General features: G+C 35.2%; 2 protein-coding genes across 2 annotated transcripts; both read left to right on the top strand.

The window, feature by feature from the left end:
* The first annotated feature begins 11,010 nt into the window (after positions 1–11,010).
* LOC136824656 (uncharacterized) lies at positions 11,011–12,300 on the top strand. The gene has a single exon (XM_067080646.1). The coding sequence runs from the start codon at positions 11,011–11,013 to the stop codon at positions 12,298–12,300; it is 1,290 nt and encodes a 429-aa protein (XP_066936747.1).
* Positions 12,301–14,743: 2,443 nt separating this feature from the next.
* LOC136824655 (putative autophagy-related protein 11) lies at positions 14,744–15,427 on the top strand. The gene has a single exon (XM_067080645.1). It carries the CDS (start codon positions 14,744–14,746, stop codon positions 15,425–15,427), a length of 684 nt encoding a protein of 227 aa, XP_066936746.1.
* The last annotated feature ends 8,610 nt before the right edge of the window (positions 15,428–24,037 follow it).

The raw sequence follows: 24,037 nt of genomic DNA, 5'->3' as shown, positions 1-24,037 counted from the left end.
ACTTTGGTGGGATGGGAAGGCTTCTTATCTAATATTCCGATGGCAGACTGGCGGCCGCCCACGCTAAAACGGTTTAGATAACGGAATTTTTCAAGACCGGAAGGTTTTTGCAGCGGGATGTCTGGTAACCTAGCCCTCGTTTTCGGGGATTGGTGGGTCCCACTAAAATATTTCTATGTTTACGGGCGAGGGCTGTTGAATCCGACTGGGGATGCGCAAATCAAAGGGCGACTATCATTCCTCTCTGATTAGAAATTCGCCCGCTCCCTTTTGAGCTTTAGCGTGGGCGGCCACCGATCCGACATCGGAATGTCAAATAACAAGGCTTCAAATCCCATTAAAAGGAGATTCGATTCTAGCCCTTCAGGCTTATACTTCATTGGAAATAACAGAGAAGCCGGGTATTTTTGTAAATGCCAAATCTAGTCGCAGAATTCCATTGGCTGTTAAACAATTGTTGAAATCACGTGATGTTATTGTTCTGATTGGAAGTACGCAAATCTGATTGGCTAAACTTATGAAGACCTTTTTGGCACGAAATTCAAACCAAACAAATTCAAACTGGATCATAAATACCATCCACAATTGTAATTCTTTATCAACACCATCTAGAGGATCAAGGAATAGTTCATTCCGCGGTAGATATTTCAGTCTAACATAAAAAATATTTTAAATATTAAAGGACATTGAAAAAATAGAATCACGATTTTCTGGCTAAAGTTGAAAAAGAAAAGTCTGGTAGACTTTTCTTTTTCAACTTTAGCCAGAAAATCGTTTTGCATTTGCTTGTCCAGCAAGAGCTGCCTCATTTTTGCCCAAACTTCCTTACCCTGTGTTGTCGTAGGTGACTGTTTGAGCTTCAAAAGGTCCGAAGTGTGTCCCTTACTTTTATTTAAAAAGTGCCTACCAAACATCACCTGTGAGACTGATTGTTTTTTCAGCCAGTTGATTATTTCCGCAGCTGTTTCAGCACAAGATTTAATTTCTTTTTCTCTCGAAACAACCTCTTCACTTCCCAATTCTAAATCAATTTGTTCTTCTCTTCTTTCTTTGAGAAAGGGAGTTCGTTCTTATTCAAGAAATCTTCAAGTTTATTTGATTTGTCTTCCGAAATGTTTATCGTGTATATATACCCCGCCATTTTGTTGCAAAAGGATTTTCTTTTTTTTGTAATTCTGTAATGTTTGCAAAAGACAACACACATTTTTTAAAAGGAGAACTCCCCCTTAGTGCTCACGGCATATTTTGCACACAATCACGAAACGTATTTTCAAAAGAAAACACAACGATGGAGAAAATCATTCGAATGTTTTGAAAAGACTGTCAATTAGTTTCGTGATAGGAATGTTTTGAAAAAAGACTTGTGCGTTTTATTCCATGCTGGTTCTGTTCTTACTTTTTCCTTGTTGTGATGTTGTATTTCATTTCCATTGATACGGTTGTAAAGGGCTACCACGAGTGCCAATTCAATGTAGGAGCTGAAGAGAACTTTTTAGTCTTCAAAATAGATAGAGGATTTGGGAACAGCTGCTCTGTCAGTGATTCGCGTGGATATATTGGAAATCTGGAAAAAAAACTTAGTGACATTTTGTACCAATTTCCTGCTATCAGTATGTCAGCGTAAGTTTCTTTAGTCTAGTTTTTTTAACCGTCCCGGGGTCCTAACCACAGATATCTGTAAAGCCCGAAGGGCTAGATAGGTAACTTTAAGCTTTCTCCAGCAAAAAAAAGTGAAGCAAAAATTTGACTTTTTAAATTTCGTGCCGATGGATAGGATCTAGCATTTTAATTGTTTTCGGAGCGCAAGATCAAAAAAAGTAGGCGGCAAACGCTATTTCACATCTCTCAAACCGGTGAAATTGCATATTTTAGTCACGTGACTTTGGTAGGAAATCCTTCCAAACCCAGGCTTCACTTTTCGATAAAACCCGCAAATCTAGCCCTTCGGGCTTTACAGATCTGTGGTCCTATCCTGCTAGCCAATGAAGTATATGCCCGAAAGGCTAGAATCGGATCTTCAAAATTTCTCAGGCAAGAAAAAATGTGAGCCTTTAAAATATACACCGTACTGTTAATGGATTAGATTTAGCGATTTCTTTATTTTTGATATAGCAGAAAATTTTAGTTTCAATCTGTGATTTGTGTAAAATCTAGGCGGGTCGCTCAAGGCCACGCAACTGTGGTAGGATTTTTTATTCAAAGTCTACCAAGGAGATTCGTTTTTACCCTTCGGGCTTATATATACTTTCGGGTACTCTTAGGTTCCAAATAAACGCCCCCCCCTGCTTGTTAATTTTTCGAAACTTTTCCAACCCCCTGTGGAACTTATTAGGACCCTCTCGTTTATTAATTTTTAAGAATATTTTCAGCTGTCAAAGAGCAGGTCCTTATATTGCTCTAAATAGTCTAATTTTAGCTTATATTTACCTTATTTTTTGGTTTTCAGAAGTACAATTTCCAACCCCCTGGCAATTAGGGGCGGACCCGTTTATTGAAATTTGGAAAATTTTCCAACCCCCTATTTATTCGAACCCCCTGTTTATTTAGAACCTAAGAGTACCTACTAGCCGGGGCGCTAATTAATTAATATTTACTCCTCACAGAGGAAAAGTTATAAGTTTCACGACTTTCCTTTTCCCATTTCCGCACTGATTTTTGTTCCCGCTCTGGGATCTTTCCACTATTTTTTCCGGGATAGCCGCTATGGGATTGGAAAAAGTTTGCTTCTAAAGATACGCAAAATCTTGTGTTTACGTATTTACTTATTGAAACTACCTAATTTTCCGAAGTTTATTTTTCAACTACCCAAAGTCCTGGTCTTTTTCCGCTATAGAAAAGTGGCAAAGGAATCTTAGTGCGGAAACGGAAACTTATAAGCATTCACGGTATCAAGTGCTTACCTTATCGGGAAAAAAAATATCTGGGGAAAGTGACGAAAATTTTGAGGGGGTGACGAAATTTTTCCCCGACATTTTATCACCCGACCAAAACTTGTACCCGGTTTTTTTATGCCCGACCAAAACATTTACTCGATATTTTATACCGCAACGAAATTCAAATGTATTTTTTTCACATCTTTATTTACCGAAATTAGTGCTTTAAACGTCGAATTACAAGATCCATTTTCAAGCTAGTGAAGGAAACCATTATTCTTTTGGACAGTTTAGTCGGCTAAAAGGGACGCATTTAAAATTTTGGTCGGGGAAAAGCGACGAAAATGCCTCTAGGTGACGAAATTTTTCGCCTACGAAAAAAAAACCCGACTACCTTAAGGGAAGAAATTTTCGCGGGAATTTAATTTCGCGGTTGGTCAAATTGTTTTTTTTTCACAGGAATTTAATTTCACGGTTTACCGATTTTGAAAGATTTCACGGAAATTTAATTTCGTGGATTGACGATTTTGTAAAATTTCGCGGGAACTTAATTTTGCGCTTTTAGGCAAAATCCATCCCGCGAAAATTTGTTCCCTTAACTTTGCGCTTATATATTTCCCCGCGTTTACTCCCTCTAAACGGACGATAGCATCGTCTACCCTTAAGGTAAATAAAACTCTGACATTTTTTCCCCGATAAGATATTCTGGGGCTAAATCTAATTTTCGGAACGATACCAAGTTGTTTCCGAAAGCAGTCCCAGAGATCTTTCTTATGGAGACCCTTGTCGGCAAAACACCTTAAACGGGTTTAATTTTTAAGATTGAATCAAGTTGGTTTTTCTTTAAGGATCGTGACCGGCAGACAATTTTCTGATACAAGAGGAAGATTTCGACCTGGAGGTGGAGTGAATTTACCAATCAAATTAAAGATAACTGTTGGATTGAACAAAGACTCGTTAATAACTTCATTGGAATTGAAAGGATATCATTGCGTGCAAACTATATATCAATGAAAAGTGTTTGGTTAAAATGAATAACTCATGGGAAGAATCCTTTTCACGATTTCGTTTGCTAAACACGAAATTAATTTCCACGAAATACGAATAATCTTCCGTTTGTAAATTCCACCCCTAAATTCCTGCTTTGTGGCCAAATCACTATATAGGTGTACAAACTTTCGCTAGTAGAAACTTTAGCGAGGTCAAAAAATCACTAAACGTTTTACTTTTATGAATTTGAAGAAAACGTTTTTTCCTGGGCACAAATTTTCGCGAATAGCCCGTTCAAGAACATTTAATTTTGCAAAAATTGTATTAAATATTTGGATATATATTTTTTAATTTTGAAGCCTAAACTACAAAATATATTTCATATTTTCATTCTTTTAGATGTCTAAAGAAAACAAATGGTTAAAAATAAAAAAACAATTAAAAGACTATGATCATATCCGTTTGCTGGAAAACAAAAAAGAATTTTATTGCATCTGTTCGTCCGATCCTGTTTCGTTTTGATCTGACGAAACTCAGTTCATTTGGGCTTTAAAGAGGCATTCCCTTGGGAAAAATCACAAACTTAAATGTGGCTGGTTTCTAAACGAAAATTTGCAAATCTGTTTTCTTCAAAGTAAGTGTAAAACTGATTTTTGCCACCGCAGGGAGCCTAAAGCTCCCGAGGGTGGCATTCATAGCTTCACGCATAAGGAAGTTGGGCAAACATCTCATAATTTTGCGTTTGCGTTTTTGCGCGCGTTTTCAGTATTTTAGTTCCGCTTAACGGTAGCATTCTTATCTTACGGTCTCTCTATTGTTTTATTATCATCAAAAAGACTTTTTCGGAGTTATTTTGATCTGATTACTCATTTTGAAATCTCAGTTTGTCATTTTCTTATCCCTGGAGAATCTAAGGAAATTCCTTTTTCTGGGAAATTGCTTTTTTATACCACAAGTACTCTTAGGTTCCAAATAAACGCCCCCCCCCCCCGCTTGTTAATTCTTCGAAAATTTTCCAACCCCCCCCGGACCTTATTAGGACCCCCCCCGTTTATTAATCTCTAAGAATATTTTCAGCTGTCAAAGAAAAGGCCCCTTATTTTGCTCTAAATAGGGTGATTTTAGCCTATTTTTACCTTATTTTTGGCTTTCAGAAGTACAATTTCCAACCCCCCGGCAATTAGGTCCCCCCGTTTATTAATATCTAGAAAATTTTCCAACCCCCCCCCCCGTTTATTCGAACCCCCCGTTTATTTGGAACCTAAGAGTAGTCATTAAGCGCTCTTCATAGGTTAAATATATTACTCTACTTAAAATATCATTCGAACAGTTATGCTGCTAAACGTGTACATTAGTAAAATAAAATATGAAGAGCAGTATCTTCAGATATGCGCTTTTTATAGGAAAAACCAGTAAGTCATATGATTCCGGCTGGGCTGCTTTTAATTTTATATGAGTTTTCAGGGTTAAATGTCAATATTAATGAAAATGAAAACCTGTACTTCTCAGTAATTTCTGAAATCTGAGGCTCAGATTCTTCTAATTTGTTCTTAAGGTTTTGGCCAAATTTCAGCCTCGAATTCTTATAAATTGTTCTCACAAAAAACGTGTAAGACAAGGCACGGAAGGCACTCTAAGTAGACTGTAAACCACTCCCTTGACACTTGTTAGCATTTGAAAGAATTTTGTCTCAGATTAGAGGTCACTCTTAACAAAAATTACTGTAGGGCTAAGATCATTCCTTTTGAATCCAAATTCAACTCTATGTGTTAGTTTTGCTGCGGTGGCACCTTAATGAAAGTTATGGCTAGTATAAGCGAGGAAACTTTTTTTAAAGGTCTCTTATTCGATTATGGGGTTTGTTTAAAAGAGAGACACCGCCCTCGAGCGAAGACAATTGGGAGCAGCATCAACATCATCATCGTCATTGTCGCTCAACCGCTATCGAGGTGCCCAACATGCGTCTCTTCAACCATGCAATCTTCACCATCACATTCTCCGAAATGTCTTTAAATCATCTGTGACCAGGTTTTGAATCATACTTCTCAAATTTTTTAATCTTAGAACATGGTATCAGATCATTCTTCAAGATGAATAAGAAAAGCAACAATAATGTAAAAGAAGATTCGAAGAAAATGGTATAACCAATTCATTTTAAGAATTCATAAATTTCAAATCTCAGACCTCTTCGAGGTGGTTGGCGTGAATACGTGACCCAGTGAAGGATATTTCATACGGGAAAATATGTAACACTTCGGCTGCACCTTCGCAATTCTTGTTATGTTTATTAGGTACATACGAAGAGAAGAAATTTTCACTTGTTCGACATACCTTATCGGGGAAAACTTCGTCGGGGAAAAGAGACAAAAATTTTCCCCAACGAAATTTTTCCCCGACGAATAATTTTCCCTGACGAAAATTTTCCCCGACGAAAAACCCTATTTTTAAATTAAACTTTTCGAGTAGACCGAAGAAAAAATAGAGTTTAATGAAAATACGGAATTAGATGTTGTTAAAGAATGAAATAAATATGGCAGTATGCAGTGCTGACGAGTCCTAATAAGGACGAAATGCATATGCTGCTCTGCCACCCAAATCTCCTGAAAGAAGATAGTTGGACAGAAGTTCTTTGAATTTCTTCACATATATATGCAAAAAAAATTCTTGTTTGAAAATTTTCCTGACGAAAATTTTCCCTGACGAAGTTTTCCCCGATAAGGTAGTCGATATAAACAACTCTGGTCTGAAAGTCTTTTGTTTCTTTCCATTGTTTCTTACTTGAACTTGCGTTGGCAACACTGTTTCTTCTCGTGCCCGTTGTCAAGAAGATTCCATGTTGTGTTGTTGCGATTACACCGGTACAAAAAGGTGAGAACTGGAAATCAGTTGAAACATGGCTTGATGAAGCACGTCGCTATGGTTCAGCTTTTAACATCGATATTGTCGGAATAGGTGCAGATGGCGATGGTAAAGTACGCAAGTACTTCCAAACTACATTTTCAAAAACGGAAAATGAAGATAAGACAATCGAAATCCCTGGGCTTCTATATTCTCCACAGCTGGTTTCAATCATTAACGGAAAATCACTACCAGAAATCCCGTTTCCCGATTGGAAGCACTTGATCAAAAAATGGAGGAATCAGCTCTTGAATGGTAGACGTCTTTTGGCTGTAGGAACTTCATTGATCAAATTAGAGTTTCTAATGATAACATTAGAAAAGTACGTATAGTGTTTTATCTGACTTTTCTTTAGCGTTTTAGCGATATCCCTGAAATATTAACACACCAAATAACGAAGAGTACATGCAAAATGTAAAAAGAGTACACAAATCTTGAAACATTAAAAGCCAACTTTTTGTATTTTATTGAGTGTTTGAGTAACGGAATAAGAAACACGTATTTTTTGTTAAAAATTGTATCCAATAAGATATCACTCAGCCTGCCCTATTTTTAAACATAAAATCTGATTTCTCTTAGGTACAAGTTTGCTAGCGGATTATCTGCAACCGATGTTCACGTGCGCGATAAACAGAATGTGGCATCTGCAAAAAGAATTTTGCGTCCCGTTGTTCGTTCTTGTCTTTACGATTTTCAACCGGAAGAAACTATCGGCACACGAGCTTTTCTTGCTATTGGAGAGAATATCCTCAAAGCTTTTGAGGAATCAGAGTTGACAATTTTACAAAGAATCACTCACATTTGGTGCGCAGTCTCCTTCCTCCGTTTATGGAAATCTTTCCTTGAAGTTGAAGAGATGAACAAGTCCATCCATTTCATCACACAACAAACGTACGATGATGTTGTAATTGCTGGACACTGTCTGATATTCGCTGCTGCATCTTTCACCCGTTATTATCCAAATATCAAATAGTCTGTTGCACTGTTTGATTCAGACAGCAATGAAGTTTTTTTCTCCAAGCTTAGAGGCTTTGTTAGAGGGAAACCTAACTTCAACCTTCTTGATATGATGGATTATGCTGGAAGGTAAGACTTTCATGTTATTTAATAAAGAAAGAAAGTCTGTGCCCAAAAGTTTTAAAGTGTACAGTGTTTCCTTTAAATCTTTGAGTCAAGTAGAATAATTTCAAATTAAACATGGACGAATCCGACTCTATTAAACTTGGAAAAAAAAGGTCCGCTTTTTTCAAAATTATTTAATAAGATACTATCTTCATTCCTTATTTTCAGGCTTCAAAAGTTGGCTGAGCTGGAAAAGGCCGTCCCATAATTGGAAAAAAACTGTCTCCAAGTATCAGATGAAGATATTTCAAAGGCTATGGATGAAGGAACAAAATCAGCATTGATGATTGTCAAAGAACTGTCGATGCTCTCATCCCTTTCAAAAGCAAATCTTCTGAGAATCGATACGGATGGCAAAATCAATCTGATCAATTACGATTATCATGGATGGAAAGGTGACTGGACAGAAGAAGAAGAAGAAGAAGAAGAAGAAGAAGAAGAAGAAATAGATGAAAACGATATAATCACAGCTGCGGAACTTGAAGATGTTTCTAATGGTGTTCTGGTTCAAGCTGTAGAAGCACTTACTGATTCAGAGATGGGTGGTGACATTTCAAGTGCTGTCTCTGACCTAATCGTACAAGGTAAGGGTGTTATTTTCATAGAAACTGACGTAAACTTTAAAGTAAACTTATTATCAAAAAGTGACCTCGGTTTTTACAAATTTTCGCTACTGTGCGGGTATCCAATTGCGCATCAAACTTAAGTGAACTAATTTTCGCGTTGATATATTAAATATATTAAATTTTGTTTACAGGACAAATAAATGAGGAGCTTGAGGACGAAGACCCGCAGCATTGTCACTTTTTCGCTAAAGGAAAATGTAAAATGAATAGTGAAAAATTTGCAAAGCGTAAGAAGTCAGAAAAAGATCAAACATGGATACAATGCGATGTTTCAACGTGTAATCTTTGGTATCACCTTGAGTGTGTCAATATCAAGTTTTCTTCCGAAAAAGAAAAGCAAAATTTTATTTTCAACTGTCCTGCACATTCATCCTTTGCGTACAGAGCAAAGTATACCATAGATGAAAGTGTCTTGGTCAAAGAAATCCAATCTGTTCAAGAATTGACGTCTCGGCTGGCACACAACAGAAAGACTTTACCAGTTAACTTGAATCCGCAAAATTACGTCGAGTACGAGGGTAACATATACCATATATCTCGTTTCCTATCTCTGGCCTGCATGAAGACTTATACACCGATGACGTCAAGGAAAGAACGTTGGAAGGCCGCAAACATGGACAACTATTTTGACAAGCTGCGCAAAACAATAGGAGATGTTGAATCTGGCAATCTGATTTTCTTTACAGCCAAGTCTACGAATCCAGATCAAACAAGAAAAGAATTGACTTTAGGTACCATTGTACGAATTGTGAAAAGATTTTCTACAAAGACAGCAGCAATTTTAATGCAAGGGCAGGGGAAGGAGATCAAGTCCCTCGAATTCTTTGTTCTTCTTTCCAAAAGTTCAGATACTTTGGAGCTGACAGGTAAATTTGCAACCGTCAAAGGAAAAGATGTCGTGCATATCTGTTCTGAACTTAACGAAGAAGCTAAAAACAAAGCCTTAGTCACATTCAGTAAACTACCTGCTGAACTGATAGATGATGAAGATACAGATCCAGACTCAATGACTGTCAAGATCATGAAAAATGTTTTGCGTAAGGCAAATATCGAATGCAAAAGCATCGAGCAAAGGCCTGCTCTTTTAGCTAAAGTCAAATTTTTGATGGAAAGCAAAAACACGACAAAATGAACTATAATTTTTATTATTTTACTTCCCCCTACTTACTGCGAGTACTACAGTTTTAGCTGAAATCAAACCTATGGAAAGTAACAATTTTATTTAACGAACCCAATCACATTTTATCCAAAGAATCGAAGTTTTTACAGTTATTCGAAACTCTTCAGAGACTTTGAAATTAGTTTTCCTTCAAAAGAAATCTTCTTGTTCTATCCTTTTTTGTTTTTGGACTTATTCATACTTAGTTTTTTGATTAATAGAATTTCCATATAACGTTGGTTTTGTTACGGTTTTTGCCATTTTTCATCGCATTACATACACCAAATCATAGAAACATTACTTGTACGTATATTTATAGAATGCAACGGAACTGTGTTTGAGTAGAAAAAACCAAAACACTGATTTCTAATTTGCTATTTCTTTATTTCGAACCTTAGCGGGATTTCCGTCAAAGCTGTCCGTTGTCAAAGGAAACTTTCGTCAATTTGTTGTACTGTCGAACATTCTCAAACATTTTATTTCGTCGAACTTTGTTGAAAGTACTATTCGCCGAATTTATCGAACTTTTCTTGTTGTCGAACTTTTTCGAACGGAGTTTTTTGTCGAATTTGTCGAACATTTCTTGTTGTCGAACTTTTTCGAACGGAGTTTTTTGTCGAATTTGTCGAACTTTTCTTGTTGTCGAACTTTATCGAACGGAGTTTTTTGTCGAATTTGTCGAACTTTTCTTGTTGTCGAACTTTATCGAACGGAGTTTTTTGTCGAATTTGTCGAAAATTTACCGTTGTCGAACTTTGTCGAACTTAATATGTTTTGTCGAACTTAATCGAATACTCACAATTTTAGCGACTTTTGAAAAGTTCGATTAAAGAATTTAATGGAACTTTTGTCGTTCGATTAAGTTCGACAAAGTTCGATTAGTTCGGTAATCGAACTGTTCGATTAATCATGTCTGGAATAAAGTAAATTTTAAAAAAATACCCCCAGAGATTTGCCCAATAATGAAGTGTGCAAAATTTCAGCCCAATCAGATCATTTTTGAAGTCTCCAGCCTGCCCCAAAGTCTGAGGGGACAGACAGACAGATACTACACAGACAGATACACAGACAACAGACATTGTCAGAGATTCTAGCTCAACTGAAATTGAGAACTGCACTGCACACTAAAGTTGGGTATTATGTTTGAATATTCCCAGCAAAAACATTCAAACATAATTATGGGAGTCATCTATAAGATTAGAGGACAGATAATAAATATCATACCTTTATATGGAACTGTAGGAGCACCCTGTCCCACTTGCTTGCCTTTTTGTTTACTGTTTTATTCTTATTTTCCATCGTATTTTGCCGCGCGCGCGTTCGCGGGTGTTCGAACAATGCAATGACTTCCATTCGAATGTTAAATTCGAATGTTTTGGTCAAATTCGAATGCTTTTGCTATTTAGCTGTCTTGGTATCCAAAACAAAACATTTCTTTGATGAGGAAATGGTATCATTCGACGTCGTCGGTTTGTTTACAAATGTACCACTCGACCATACCATAAGAAACATCATTACAAGAATCTATGACAAAGGAGAAATAAAAACAGACATACCACGAGAAGACATGACTTTACTTCTCGAAATGTGTACTAAAAATGTTCACTTTACCTTCAACAACCAAACTTATCAGCAAATTGACGGAGTCGCAATGGGCTCACCCCTCGGACCTGTTATTGCTGGTATTTTCATGGTTGAGCTAGAAACCAATATCGTACCGAAAATGTCAGACAGTGTAAAAATATGGAAACGATATGTCGATGATACCTTTTGTGTGATTAAGAAAGGTAAAGATAACATTATCCTCAGAGAATTGAATAAAAATGAACATGTTAAATTTACCAGTGAAAAACAAGTGAACAATATGCTTGCTTTTCTGGATGTCCTTCTCATAAATCGTTTCGGAACAATTGACACTACAGTTTACCGAAAGCCAACGAATACAGATATCTATATAAACTGGAACTCGTTTGCCCCTGATACATGGAAAAAGGGTACTTTAAAAATGCTTATTCAACGTGCCTTCCAAATCTGCAACAAACCGTATTTCCTAAAAGCTGAACTAGACCACTTGAAAATGGTATTCCACACAATCAATGGATACCCACTCAAAGTTATAAACCAAAGTATAAAGGAGGTGAAACGTAAACTACAAACTCAAACAGAAACAAACCAAAATGAATCAGATGAACTAAAGCCTGCGGAAGCAAAAATCGTTCTACCCTATGCTGGAATAAAAGGTGAAATCATTGGGAAAGAAATTAATAAATCAGTTAAGAAAGTTTTTGATAATAGAGCAATCGCCAAAGTTGCATTCAAAGGAAAAAAGTTGACATCATTCTTCAGTGTGAAGGATAAAACCAAAACCGAACACAAGCATAATGTAGTGTACCGTGTGAAATGTCCTGATTGTCCAGCTTCCTATATAGGTGAAGCAGGAAGAAGAATACAAGAAAGAGTAGATGATCACGGTGGAAGAGATAGAAATAGTCATGTCCTAAAACATTCAAACTCTCGGGGACATACAAAAGTTAAAATGAAAGACTTTACCATATTAGGTAATAATTTTATGACAGTGGATCACCGGAAAATTAGTGAGGCATTTTTATCAGAAAATACAAGCCCACGATAAATGTTCAAAGACTATCAAAACCTATTTTGTTATTTAATTAGTCGTCATTTTCTATACACATATTCACTTGAGAGTCATTCTATTGCTAATTTATTTATTTATTTATTGATTTTATAGCAGATTTTATAGCATATTCTTTTATTTGATCTTACCAATTATCCTCGTTTGTACATTTTTTTAAAACAATTTGTTAACATTTTTTCAGATTAGAAATTTTCATTTCAATGTTTTTAAACTGATGATGGTGGTCGGATGACACCGAAACGTCTTAAATAAATTTTGATTTTATTAAAAATAAAATGAAGTCGCTTCTGTGTTTGAAATTTTTATTGAACTCATTCAGGAGGATCAACCAATTTGAAAACATTTCTTTCAAATTTTTAATGGTGACAAGATGGTGAAGCTGGGTGAAGATGGAAAGAAAAACAGAAAGAATAAACATTATTGCAAAGACTTATTTGTTTGTAAAAGTTTATGTTTTAATTACATATTATATGTTCACCAAATTACTATCAATCAATCGAAAGCAGGAAATTTTAGCCATGTATTGAGGTTTTTGGTTAGATTGGAGTGAATTAGAATCAGTTTTCTATATAGTTTTGTAAACAAATTATGTGAAGTTTTGATGACAAGCAAAGGAGGTAGCACAAGACAGTTGGATCTCTGTAAGTTCTACATATTTTATTTCACATTAGTCTGTTGCGCCTGAGCTGAACTTTGGACAAGGCAAAAATTTCAATTGAGTTTTAAAATTTCATGTCTTTGTCTTGAACTTGACTGTCTTGGACTGTTTTTTTTCATCAGAAAATTCTTCCAGTCCTGATTTGACAAATGTAAATAATGATAAAAGTCTATAAATTGTATTATTATTACATTTTTTTGGATTGCATATGGTACAAGCATGACTTTGTCTCAATAACATACTTCGATCCGAGTATGGCACCAGAATTTGCATACTTCATAAATCAAGTATGCAAAACCAAGTATGAAGTAAGAATAAATCAAGTATGCACAGGTATGCATACTTCAAGTATGATTTGTCTCAAATGCAGACTTGAGCATACTTGATTCCAAGTATGATACTACTGCAACTAGTTTTTATAGAAACCATTTACGTGTGATGGGATTTTCAGATAGCCTGTAAATAACAAGCTAGTGAATAATGCTATAGTGAATCAGTGTTCAGTAGATTTGGTAAATCAACATCACAATAATAGGAAAAGCTTACAGTGCATCTACCAGAGCCATACAGCCAAGAATTAGTTCTTCACTTTTTGCATTCAAAAATTAAAAAATGCACGTCGTCGTCCGATGGGGTAACAAAAGTTTTCTGGGATGGCCCATGGTAAAGCCGCAAAAGGTGTAAAGAAAAACATGATTTGTCGTGTGTACTGATGTGTACTAATGTTTACAGCTTGTTTACTGGCTCAGCATAAGCAATGAAATGTACTGCAATGTGTACTACAAGTGTACTGTAAGTGTACTGAAATGGGTCAGTACACAGTTGACTGTCTCATTTACGTACTGTATTGTTTACTCATTTCAGTACACTGTGTACTAGATCGCACAGGTCGCAGGTCAGTGATGACAGGTTAACTCTGATCAATGTCATTGCAGAGGAAAATGTTTGGAAAACACAAAGAATCAACATAAAAGGGCTTGCGGAACGAGCGTTCTGTTTTCGCAAAGCGAAGAAATTTCAAAATGTATAAGAAATCGACGACTCCATTATTAATACAGAATTTAAAAAATAAACTAATAAGACCTTTACATTTCACCAATAATTTATTGCTAGTGAGTCATAACAATAATGTCAAAGAAGAGGATGTTGAAAAAATTAAAAGACAGACCAAAAAGTCATTTGTACTCGATTTTGTAATACTTTTGTAGTAGTTTCAAAAAATCTTCCTGGAAAAAGTATAAAGATAGCTGCTCAATACAACTTTTCACAAGGTAAAATAAAAAAAATAAAAAAACAAAACTGTAAAGAGTAACATCGTAGCACGGACTTAATAACATAGGGGATTACAGTGGTATTTAAAAGGGTAACACAGAGTATTTCATACAGGGCTTTTAAACTGAAAATAATTTGATGAGTTTTAAAAGATCCTTCTAGAATTTTTCAACAAACGTATCCTGTGAGAACAAAACCCTATTTCAATCATGAAGTCATAAAAACAATAACACATTGATGTGTAGTTTTAGTAATAATGTAGTCTTTCTCTTCATTGTTTTGATGTCAATTGATGTGACATTGTAATATGGACTTTTTGATAGTTTAGGATGTCATAACTAAAAGTGGTAAAGAATAAAATCCATTTTTACAAAAATATCACTAATATCACTGTAATTTCAGCCAAAAATTAAGCCTTCGCATCTTGGACTTCGATGAGTAAAGAGCTCTAAAGATTTTTTGGCGCTCACACCATCTTGAACATTCAACATGTCAATTACAACAAGAAATCAACAAAATGAACAAGAAAAAGAATTTATGAAAGAAAACTTTAACAAGTTAAATGAAAAACTAGACAAATTAACACTAGATGAACTCAACATCCAAAAAGATACAACCGAAATAAAAAATGTAATCATAAAAAACTTGGTCGAGTCAAACAAAAAACTGCAAAAAACTGTTGAAAATCTTAAAAATAAAGTGAACAAGCTAGAACAACGTGAGAAGGAACAAACAATAAACGTAGAAAAGCAAAATCAATATGGAAGGCGAAATAATGTGGAAGTCAGTGGCATATGCAATGATGTAAGAAATGAAGAACTGGAAGATAAAGTAATTAAGATTTTGGAAAAGATTGATGTGAAAGTAACGAAGAACGATATAGAGGCATGCCACAGACTTCCACCAACAAGAAACAACAAAACAAAAAGAACAATTGTCAGGTTTGTGAACAGAAAAAACTCAGAAAAATGTTTAAAAAACAAAAAGAAACTTGGAAATGTCAACTTTAATGAACTTGAACTACCGGACTCGTTCAAGTTCCAAAATGAATCCTTGGTTGTCACAGCCAAGGAAAACAGCAATGCCAAAATCAAAGTTTCGCATAAGGACCATCTACTAAAATATTACAACAATTTCTTCAACCCAGATAATAACATTGAAACTACTGAGTAGCTTATTTAACATTTTTTGCATGTCTTCGGGTCTTCGAACAATTTTCTCACTTCTCCGCCATATTAGTTTACAATTTTTTTCATAACAAATCAGTTGCTAAGCACTTTTGTCCAATACGATTTTTCAAGATGGTGTGCTAGCTATGGTCTGTACACTTGTGTTGTTTTTCTCATTCAAAGACAGTGGTGCTTTTTCAAATTCCGTGGTTTTTTGCTTTCCTGTCAGAGGTTTGTTTTTTTTCTTCTTTAAAAATTTAGATTCTTTTATTTTATACCTATCTGTGTCAGTTTTGTTTGGATAAGTTTCTTCCATCCCTTTTATTCTCTGCCTGACCTGTGCTGTGTGTCCCGAGTGTGTCTGTTTTTTAGAATCTATGCCTGAAATATTCCCTTGCTCAGTTTGTACTAAGAATGTCAGTGAAAAATGTAACTCAATCCAATGTGATATTTGTGACCATTGGATCCACCAAAGAAAATGCTCTGGTCTCACGTTAAAACAATTTGAAGTCCTTTCCCTTTCTGGGACCTGGTTTTGTCCGAATTGCATCAATTACTCCATTCCTTTTCCTGTTGAATTAAACATTAATAATTCTAATGGTGATGCTCCTGGTGACATGAGTGATAAACTTCGTTCCTTAATATCTGATCTCAACAAGAGGTCGTCACTACCCTTAGTGACGAAATTGATGATGAGCTTGAATTTCAGTTTCAAGCTCATAGCTGTAGTTATGTTGACTGCGATGAATTCAAATCGCTTGCAGCCAACACTCCATCTAAACTTTCTGCCTTTCACCTGAACATTGCTTCACTCTCAAAACATTTTGATGACCTTGAAGATTTGCTTGCCCTCCTCAATTCTAAATTTAGTGTCATAGGGATTTCAGAAACCAAAAGCCTTGTTGACACCGAAACAGAAAGTCCTCTCGAAAAAAAAGAGGACTTTGCTATACCAGGTTACGAAAAATTTTTTACACCAACTGAATCTTCTAAAGGTGGAGTAGCCTTATATATTTCACCCTCTTTCTCTTACAAACCTAGGACAGACCTAGACCAAGTTTGCTATTCTTCGTGTAGTCTTGAATCATGCTTTGCTGAAATTATCCTACCAAACAGTACCAATATCATTGCTGGTACTATATATCGCCATCCAAAAATGGTTGGCTTCAATCAAGATTTTCTAAAACCTCTGCTTAGTAAAATTTCTTCTGAGAAAAAGCAACTCCTCCTTCTTGGAGACTTCAATCTTAATCTTTTAAAATGCGAGGATGATTCAGAAATAATGTCCTTCATGGATATCCTCGATTCTAATCTTATACTTCCACAGATCCTTTTACCAACAAGAATAACTTAGGACTCAAGGACTCTCATTGATAATATTATTTCTAGCCCATCTGATAATGGAACTGTATCTGGCAACATATGCTTTTTCATATCAGATCATCTCCCCCAGTTTTGTCTCTTTCCATCATTTGAAGGTAAGTTTCCCGGTGAAGATAATACTTTTTTTCAGCAAGACTGGTCTCGTTTCAACCGCGAAGAATTTATTCTGGATTTTCTTGAAGTTGATTGGGACACCCTTTTTTTGAGATTTGGTCATAATCCAGACTCCTGTTTCAATATTTTTAATGACAAAATGAAAGTACTTGTAGAGAGACATCTACCCACAGTCAAACTTACCAAACGTCAAGTTAGATCAAAAACAAAACCATGGATAACGCCAGGAATTTTGAAGTCAATCAAAAACGTGACCACTACCAAACAAAACACGCTAAGGCTAAAACTAAGGAGTCCAAAGATCGACTCTATGAATTATATCGTAGATATCGAAATATGATAGTCACTTTGACTAGGCGTAGTAAAAAAAACCACTACATCAGATATTTTGATTTCCATTCTAAAAACTCTAGAAAAGTCTTGTCTGGTGTTCGCGATATAATCTCAACAAGGGCTAACTCAGAATCACCCATTTCAATCATCACAGGTGACTCTTTGACATCAGATCCTGAGAAAGTAGCCAATTCCTTCAATGATTTTTTCACTACTATAGCTGATTCTATTCGTGAAAAAATGCCGCCTTCTTACAATCACTTCAGCAGTTTCATGAAAGATCCAAATCTGCATTCCATCCTCTTAGCACCAACCACTTATCAAGAAATTGCGAAGGTGATTGGCTCTTTCTCAATAAATAAAGCAAGTGGTCCTCATAGTATTCCTATAAAAATCTTTAAACTTTTAAGACTTGATATTTCTGTGCCAATATCTAAAGTTGTGCCTGTCTTCAAACACAAAGGTTCTCCCCTTGAAGTCTCTAATTATAGGCCAATTTCACTTTTATCTAACATTCAAAATTTTTTTGAGAAAGTGATGTATTCACGTCTCTCTGATTTTCTTGAAAACCATAATCAAATCTACTCTCGACAATTTGGTTTTCGCAAGGCTCACTCTACTGAGCATACACTCATTAATATTGTCGAACGTATCCGAAACTATCTTGATAATGGTGGGTTTGCCTGTGGTGTATTTGTCGATCTGCAAAAGGCTTTCGACACAGTTGATCACGAAATCTTACTTGAAAAACTCGATCACTACGGAGTCAGAGGCATTGTTAATGACTGGTTCTGATCTTACCTCACTAACCGCTCCCAGTATGTTTCTCTTGCAGGCTCAAATTCCCTTTTAAAATTTATAAATCATGGAGCTCCTCAGGGTTCAGTCTTGGGTCCTCTGCTGTTCTTGTTGTATATAAACGATCTTCACCGCTGTATAAGAACCTCTGAAACATATCATTTTGCTGATGATACTCATTTACTAAATTTTTCAAAAACTGTATTGAGTCTTTGTGGGAGGGTTAATGCTGATCTCAGAGTTTTAGTCAGCTGGCTTAATGCCAACAAAATTTCTTTGAATGCTAGCAAAACTGAGTTTGTTATTTTTCGTTCCCCTTGGAGACAGATGGACTGTATTCCAAGAATTAAGCTTTGCGGGAAAATTCTATCACCAAGTAAGAGTGTGAAGTATTTGGGTGTTCACCTTGACAATCATCTAAACTGGAAGGTTCATACTTCTTTCGTTGCTGCTACATTGAGAAGGGCAAATGGGGCAATATCCAAACTTCGTCACTATGTTCCAATTAACATCCTTCTAAACATTTATCATGCAATTTTTGCTTCTCATGTTCGCTATGCTAGTCAACTCTGGGGACTGTGTGACAATACTGTCACACATAGAATTCTTACTCTTCAAAACACTGCACTAAGACTCATGAGCCAAGAACTTCTGCCACTCCCCTGTTTGCTGAGCTTAAATTACTCGATTTCTTTAAGTTCTACGGGCTTTGATGTGCTTGGTGCAAAAAGTTACACACAAATATTGTGGGGACACAACAAAATTGTTGAGAATTCTCAATTTAATGAAAATATGAAACCATTCTCGGCTCAAAAAGTCAAAACATTGTGGGACATTTTTTAATATTATATCAAAATTGCTTTCTATTAAACTTTTACGAGCTAGAGTTCCAAAGGTTTTTTTTAGTTTTTCGAACTTTCCGAAATATTCCGGCCATTCCGGGATTATCCCGTCTTCACGATAATATACTGAGTCTACAGTATCAGTCCATACCTTTTGTTGATTCTAGACCTCATGATCAATTTTTGGCTTTCTTTTAGGCTTTGATGATATTACGTTTAGCTCTTTAGATATTTCAATCGTATTTTGTATTAATTCGTCTTCTTGAAAAAATCTACATTTCCGGTATTTCCGGAATCCCATCTTTTTGTTGAGATCTTTATGTTAAGATTGAAATATTTGGCCTTTTTTATCACTTGTTCGATCACGAAATCGATTTCTTTAAAGTTATACGGGCTTTGAGCTTGATGCAAAAAGTGACACAGAAACATTGTAGGGACATTGAGAAATTGTTGAGAATAATCGATTTTAATGAAAATCTACCACTTTCGAAGACTCGGGATGACATTTTAAAATAGATTTTAAGCTTTTTCTGCTGAACGAAAACGCTTTTGAAGCCTTAAGGGTTTTCTGCTGAATAAAAACACTTTTGAAGCAGGCGAATGGTATTTAGAATCAATTTTAAGCTTGTTTTGTCGAATGAAAACACTTTTAGAAGACTTGGGGTGACAATTTAATTTTTCAAGCCTTATGATTGAATCGATTTTAACCTTTTTCTGATCTACCAAAACGCTCTTGAAGCTTTAAGATCGCATTTAGAATAGATTTTGTGCTTTTTCTGCTGAACAAAACGCTTTTGATGCCTTCAGATGGTATTTGAAATGAATTTTAAGCGTTTTCTGCAGAAAGAAAACACTTTTGAAGCAGTCGGGTGGTATTTAGAATCAATTTTAAGCTTTTTCTGCTGAATGAAGACAGTTTTCAATCCTTTAGATGGAATTTGGGATCGATTTAAAGCTATTCCTGCTGAAGGAAAACACATCTTAAGCATTCAGATGGTATTTAGAATCAATTTTAAGTTTTTTTGCTGAATGAAAACAGTTTTGAAGCAGTCGGTTGATATTTAGAATCAATTTTAAGCTTTTTCTGCTGACCGAAAACACTTTTGAAGAATTGGGATGTCATTTTAAAGCTTTTTCTTCTGAATGAAGACAGTTTTCAATCCTTCAGATGGAATTTGGAATCGATTTGAAGCTTTTCCTGCTGAAGGGAAACACATCTTAAGCATTCAGGTGGTATTTAGAATCGATTTTAAGTATTTTCTGCTGAATGAAAACACTTTTGAAGCTTTAAAATTCATTTTAAGTGTTTTCTACTGAAGGAAAACATTTTTGAAGCCTTGTAATCGCATTTTGAATCGATTTTAAACTTTTTCTGCTCAACGAAAACGCTTTTGATGCCTTCAGATGGTATTTGAAATCAATTTTAAGCGTTTTCTGCTTGAATGAAAACACTTTTGAAGCAGTCGAATGGTATTTAGAATCAATTTTAAGCTTGTTTTGCCGAATGAAAGCACTTTAGAAGACTCGGGATGACATTTTAAAGCTTTTTCTGCTGAATGAAGACAGTTTTCAGTCCTTCAGATGGAATTTGGAATCGATTTGAAGCTTTTCCTGCTGAAGGAAAACACATCTTGAAGCATTCAGTTGGTATTTAGAATCGATTTTAAGCTTTTTCTGCTGAACGAAAACACTATTGAAGCTTTTAAAATCTATTTTAAGTGTTTTCTACTGAAGGAAAACATTTTTGAAGCCTTGTAATCGCATTTTGAATCGATTTTAAACTTTTTCTGCTCAACAAAAACGCTTTTGATGCCTTCAGATGGTATTTGAAATCAATTTTAAGCGTTTTCTGCTTGAATGAAAACACTTTTGAAACAGTCGAATGGTATTTAGAATCAATTTTAAGCTTGTTTTGCCGAATGAAAGCACTTTAGAAGACTCGGGATGACATTTTAAAGCTTTTTCTGCTGAATGAAGACAGTTTTCAGTCCTTCAGATGGAATTTGGAATCGATTTGAAGCTTTTCCTGCTGAAGGAAAACACATCTTAAGCATTCAGGTGGTATTCAGAATCGATTTTAAGTATTTTCTGCTGAATGAAAACACTTTTGAAGCTTTAAAATCTATTTTAAGTGTTTTGTACTGAAGGAAAAAATTTTTGAAGCCTTTTAATCGCATTTTGAATCGATTTTAAACTTTTTCTGCTCAACGAAAACGCTTTTGATGCCTTCAGATGGTATTTGAAATCAATTTTAAGCGTTTTCTGCTTGAATGAAAACACTTTTGAAGCAGTCGAATGGTATTTAGAATCAATTTTAAGCTTGTTTTGCCGAATGAAAGCACTTTAGAAGACTCGGGATGACATTTTAAAGCTTTTTCTGCTGAATGAAGACAGTTTTCAGTCCTTCAGATGGAATTTGGAATCGATTTGAAGCTTTTCCTGCTGAAGGAAAACACATCTTGAAGCATTCAGTTGGTATTTAGAATCGATTTTAAGCTTTTTCTGCTGAACGAAAACACTATTGAAGCTTTTAAAATCTATTTTAAGTGTTTTCTACTGAATGAAAACATTTTTGAAGCCTTGTAATCGCATTTTGAATCGATTTTAAACTTTTTCTGCCCAACGAAAACGCTTTTGATGCCTTCAGATGGTATTTGAAATGAATTTTAAGCGTCTTCTGCAGAATGAAAACACTTTTGAAACAGTCGGGTGGTATTTAGAATCAATTTTAAGCTCTTTCTGCTGACCGAAAACACATTTGAAGAATTGGGATGTCATTTTAAAGCTGTTTCTTCTGAATGAAGACAGTTTTCAATCCTTCAGATGGAATTTGGAATCGATTTGAAGCTTTTCCTGCTGAAGGAAAACACATCTTAAGCATTCAGGTTGTATTTAGAATCGATTTTAAGCTTTTTCTGCTGAACGAAAACACTATTGAAGCTTTTAAAATCTATTTTAAGTGTTTTCTACTGAAGGAAAACATTTTTGAAGCCTTGTAATCGCATTTTGAATCGATTTTAAACTTTTTCTGCTCAACGAAAACGCTTTTGATGCCTTCAGATGGTATTTGAAATCAATTTTAAGCGTTTTCTGCTTGAATGAAAACACTTTTGAAGCAGTCGAATGGTATTTAGAATCAATTTTAAGCTTGTTTTGCCGAATGAAAGCACTTTAGAAGACTCGGGATGACATTTTAAAGCTTTTTCTGCTGAATGAAGACAGTTTTCAGTCCTTCAGATGGAATTTGGAATAGATTTGAAGCTTTTCCTGATGAAGGAAAACACATCTTGAAGCATTCAGTTGGTATTTAGAATCGATTTTAAGCTTTTTCTGCTGAACGAAAACACTATTGAAGCTTTTAAAATATATTTTAAGTGTTTTCTACTGAAGGAAAACATTTTTGAAGCCTTGTAATCGCATTTTGAATCGATTTTAAACTTTTTCTGCTCAACGACAACGCTTTTGATGCCTTCAGATGGTATTTGAAATCAATTTTAAGCGTTTTTTGCTTGAATGAAAACACTTTTGAAGCAGTCGAATGGTATTTAGAATCAATTTTAAGCTTGTTTTGCCGAATGAAAGCACTTTAGAAGACTCGGGATGACATTTTAAAGCTTTTTCTGCTGAATGAAGACAGTTTTCAGTCCTTCAGATGGAATTTGGAATAGATTTGAAGCTTTTCCTGCTGAAGGAAAACACATCTTGAAGCATTCAGTTGGTATTTAGAATCGATTTTAAGCTTTTTCTGCTGAACGAAAACACTATTGAAGCTTTTAAAATCTATTTTAAGTGTTTTCTACTGAATGAAAACATTTTTGAAGCCTTGTAATCGCATTTTGAATCGATTTTAAACTTTTTCTGCTCAACAAAAACGCTTTTGATGCCTTCAGATGGTATTTGAAATCAATTTTAAGCGTTTTCTGCTTGAATGAAAACACTTTTGAAGCAGTCGAATGGTATTTAGAATCAATTTTAAGCTTGTTTTGCCGAATGAAAGCACTTTAGAAGACTCGGGATGACATTTTAAAGCTTTTTCTGCTGAATGAAGACAGTTTTCAGTCCTTCAGATGGAATTTGGAATCGATTTGAAGCTTTTCCTGCTGAAGGAAAACACATCTTAAGCATTCAGGTGGTATTTAGAATCGATTTTAAGTATTTTCTGCTGAATGAAAACACTTTTGAAGCTTTAAAATCTATTTTAAGTGTTTTCTACTGAAGGAAAACATTTTTGAAGCCTTTTAATCGCATTTTGAATCGATTTTAAACTTTTTCTGCTCAACGAAAACGCTTTTGATGCCTTCAGATGGTATTTGAAATCAATTTTAAGCGTTTTCTGCTTGAATGAAAACACTTTTGAATTATTCAATATAGTCATTAGAAATAACTTTAATGATTGAAATATGAATTTTAGTGAAGAAGCTTTTATTCTTGGTAAATAACAATGAAATGGGCTTATTCTAGCAGGAACCAATTTTGATGTCAAAAGCGCTGTAATCCAAGTACAACAAAGAAGGCAAAAGCAAAAACCAGAAAATTTGAATTTCGTGAAAACTTATCTTGGCACATGTAAGTTTCTTTTATTGATTCAAACTAAACGTGTTCAAATTTGCCTTATCATCAGAAATTAGTTGACATCGGTAAACAACTTGGAGATGTCATCAAACAAGCAAAAGATGATGAACAAGCGGAAAATGGAAAAAAGAAGAAAAATCGTTCAAAAATCAATGCTCTACGTACACTTCTATGCTTGATTGTAGGGGGTCTATTAAGCAGGGGAGGGATCGACACACCGCTTGAAATATAATAAAACGAGGGGTCATAATTTAGGGATATTGGAGTGATTTTTCCTAGGGAAATGAAGGTTTATTAGTACATTTTTGGGACAAAAGTTGTGGTTTTGGGGTTGAAAATTTATGATGCCACCAGCGGCTACAATTAAGCACAGAAGAGTTATGTGTATAAATTAACCCTAGTTGTTGTCGGACTCCTCAGGATTGTCATGTCCGCATGCTCCGTCGTTGTGTTTCTTCTTTTTCTTCTTTTTTCCACGTTCCACTTGTTCATCATCTTTTGCTCGTTTGATGACATCTCCAAGTTGTGTATCGATGTCAACTTTTTTGTGCTTATCGTCCATCATCAACGCG

The sequence above is a fragment of the Clytia hemisphaerica genome, unplaced genomic scaffold (assembly GCF_902728285.1).
Source record: "Clytia hemisphaerica strain Z4C2 unplaced genomic scaffold, Clytia hemisphaerica genome assembly, whole genome shotgun sequence".
NCBI classification, from domain to species: domain Eukaryota; kingdom Metazoa; phylum Cnidaria; class Hydrozoa; order Leptothecata; family Clytiidae; genus Clytia; species Clytia hemisphaerica.
Note: the sequence above shows the minus strand (reverse complement) of the source record. Positions and strands in the feature narration are given on the sequence as shown.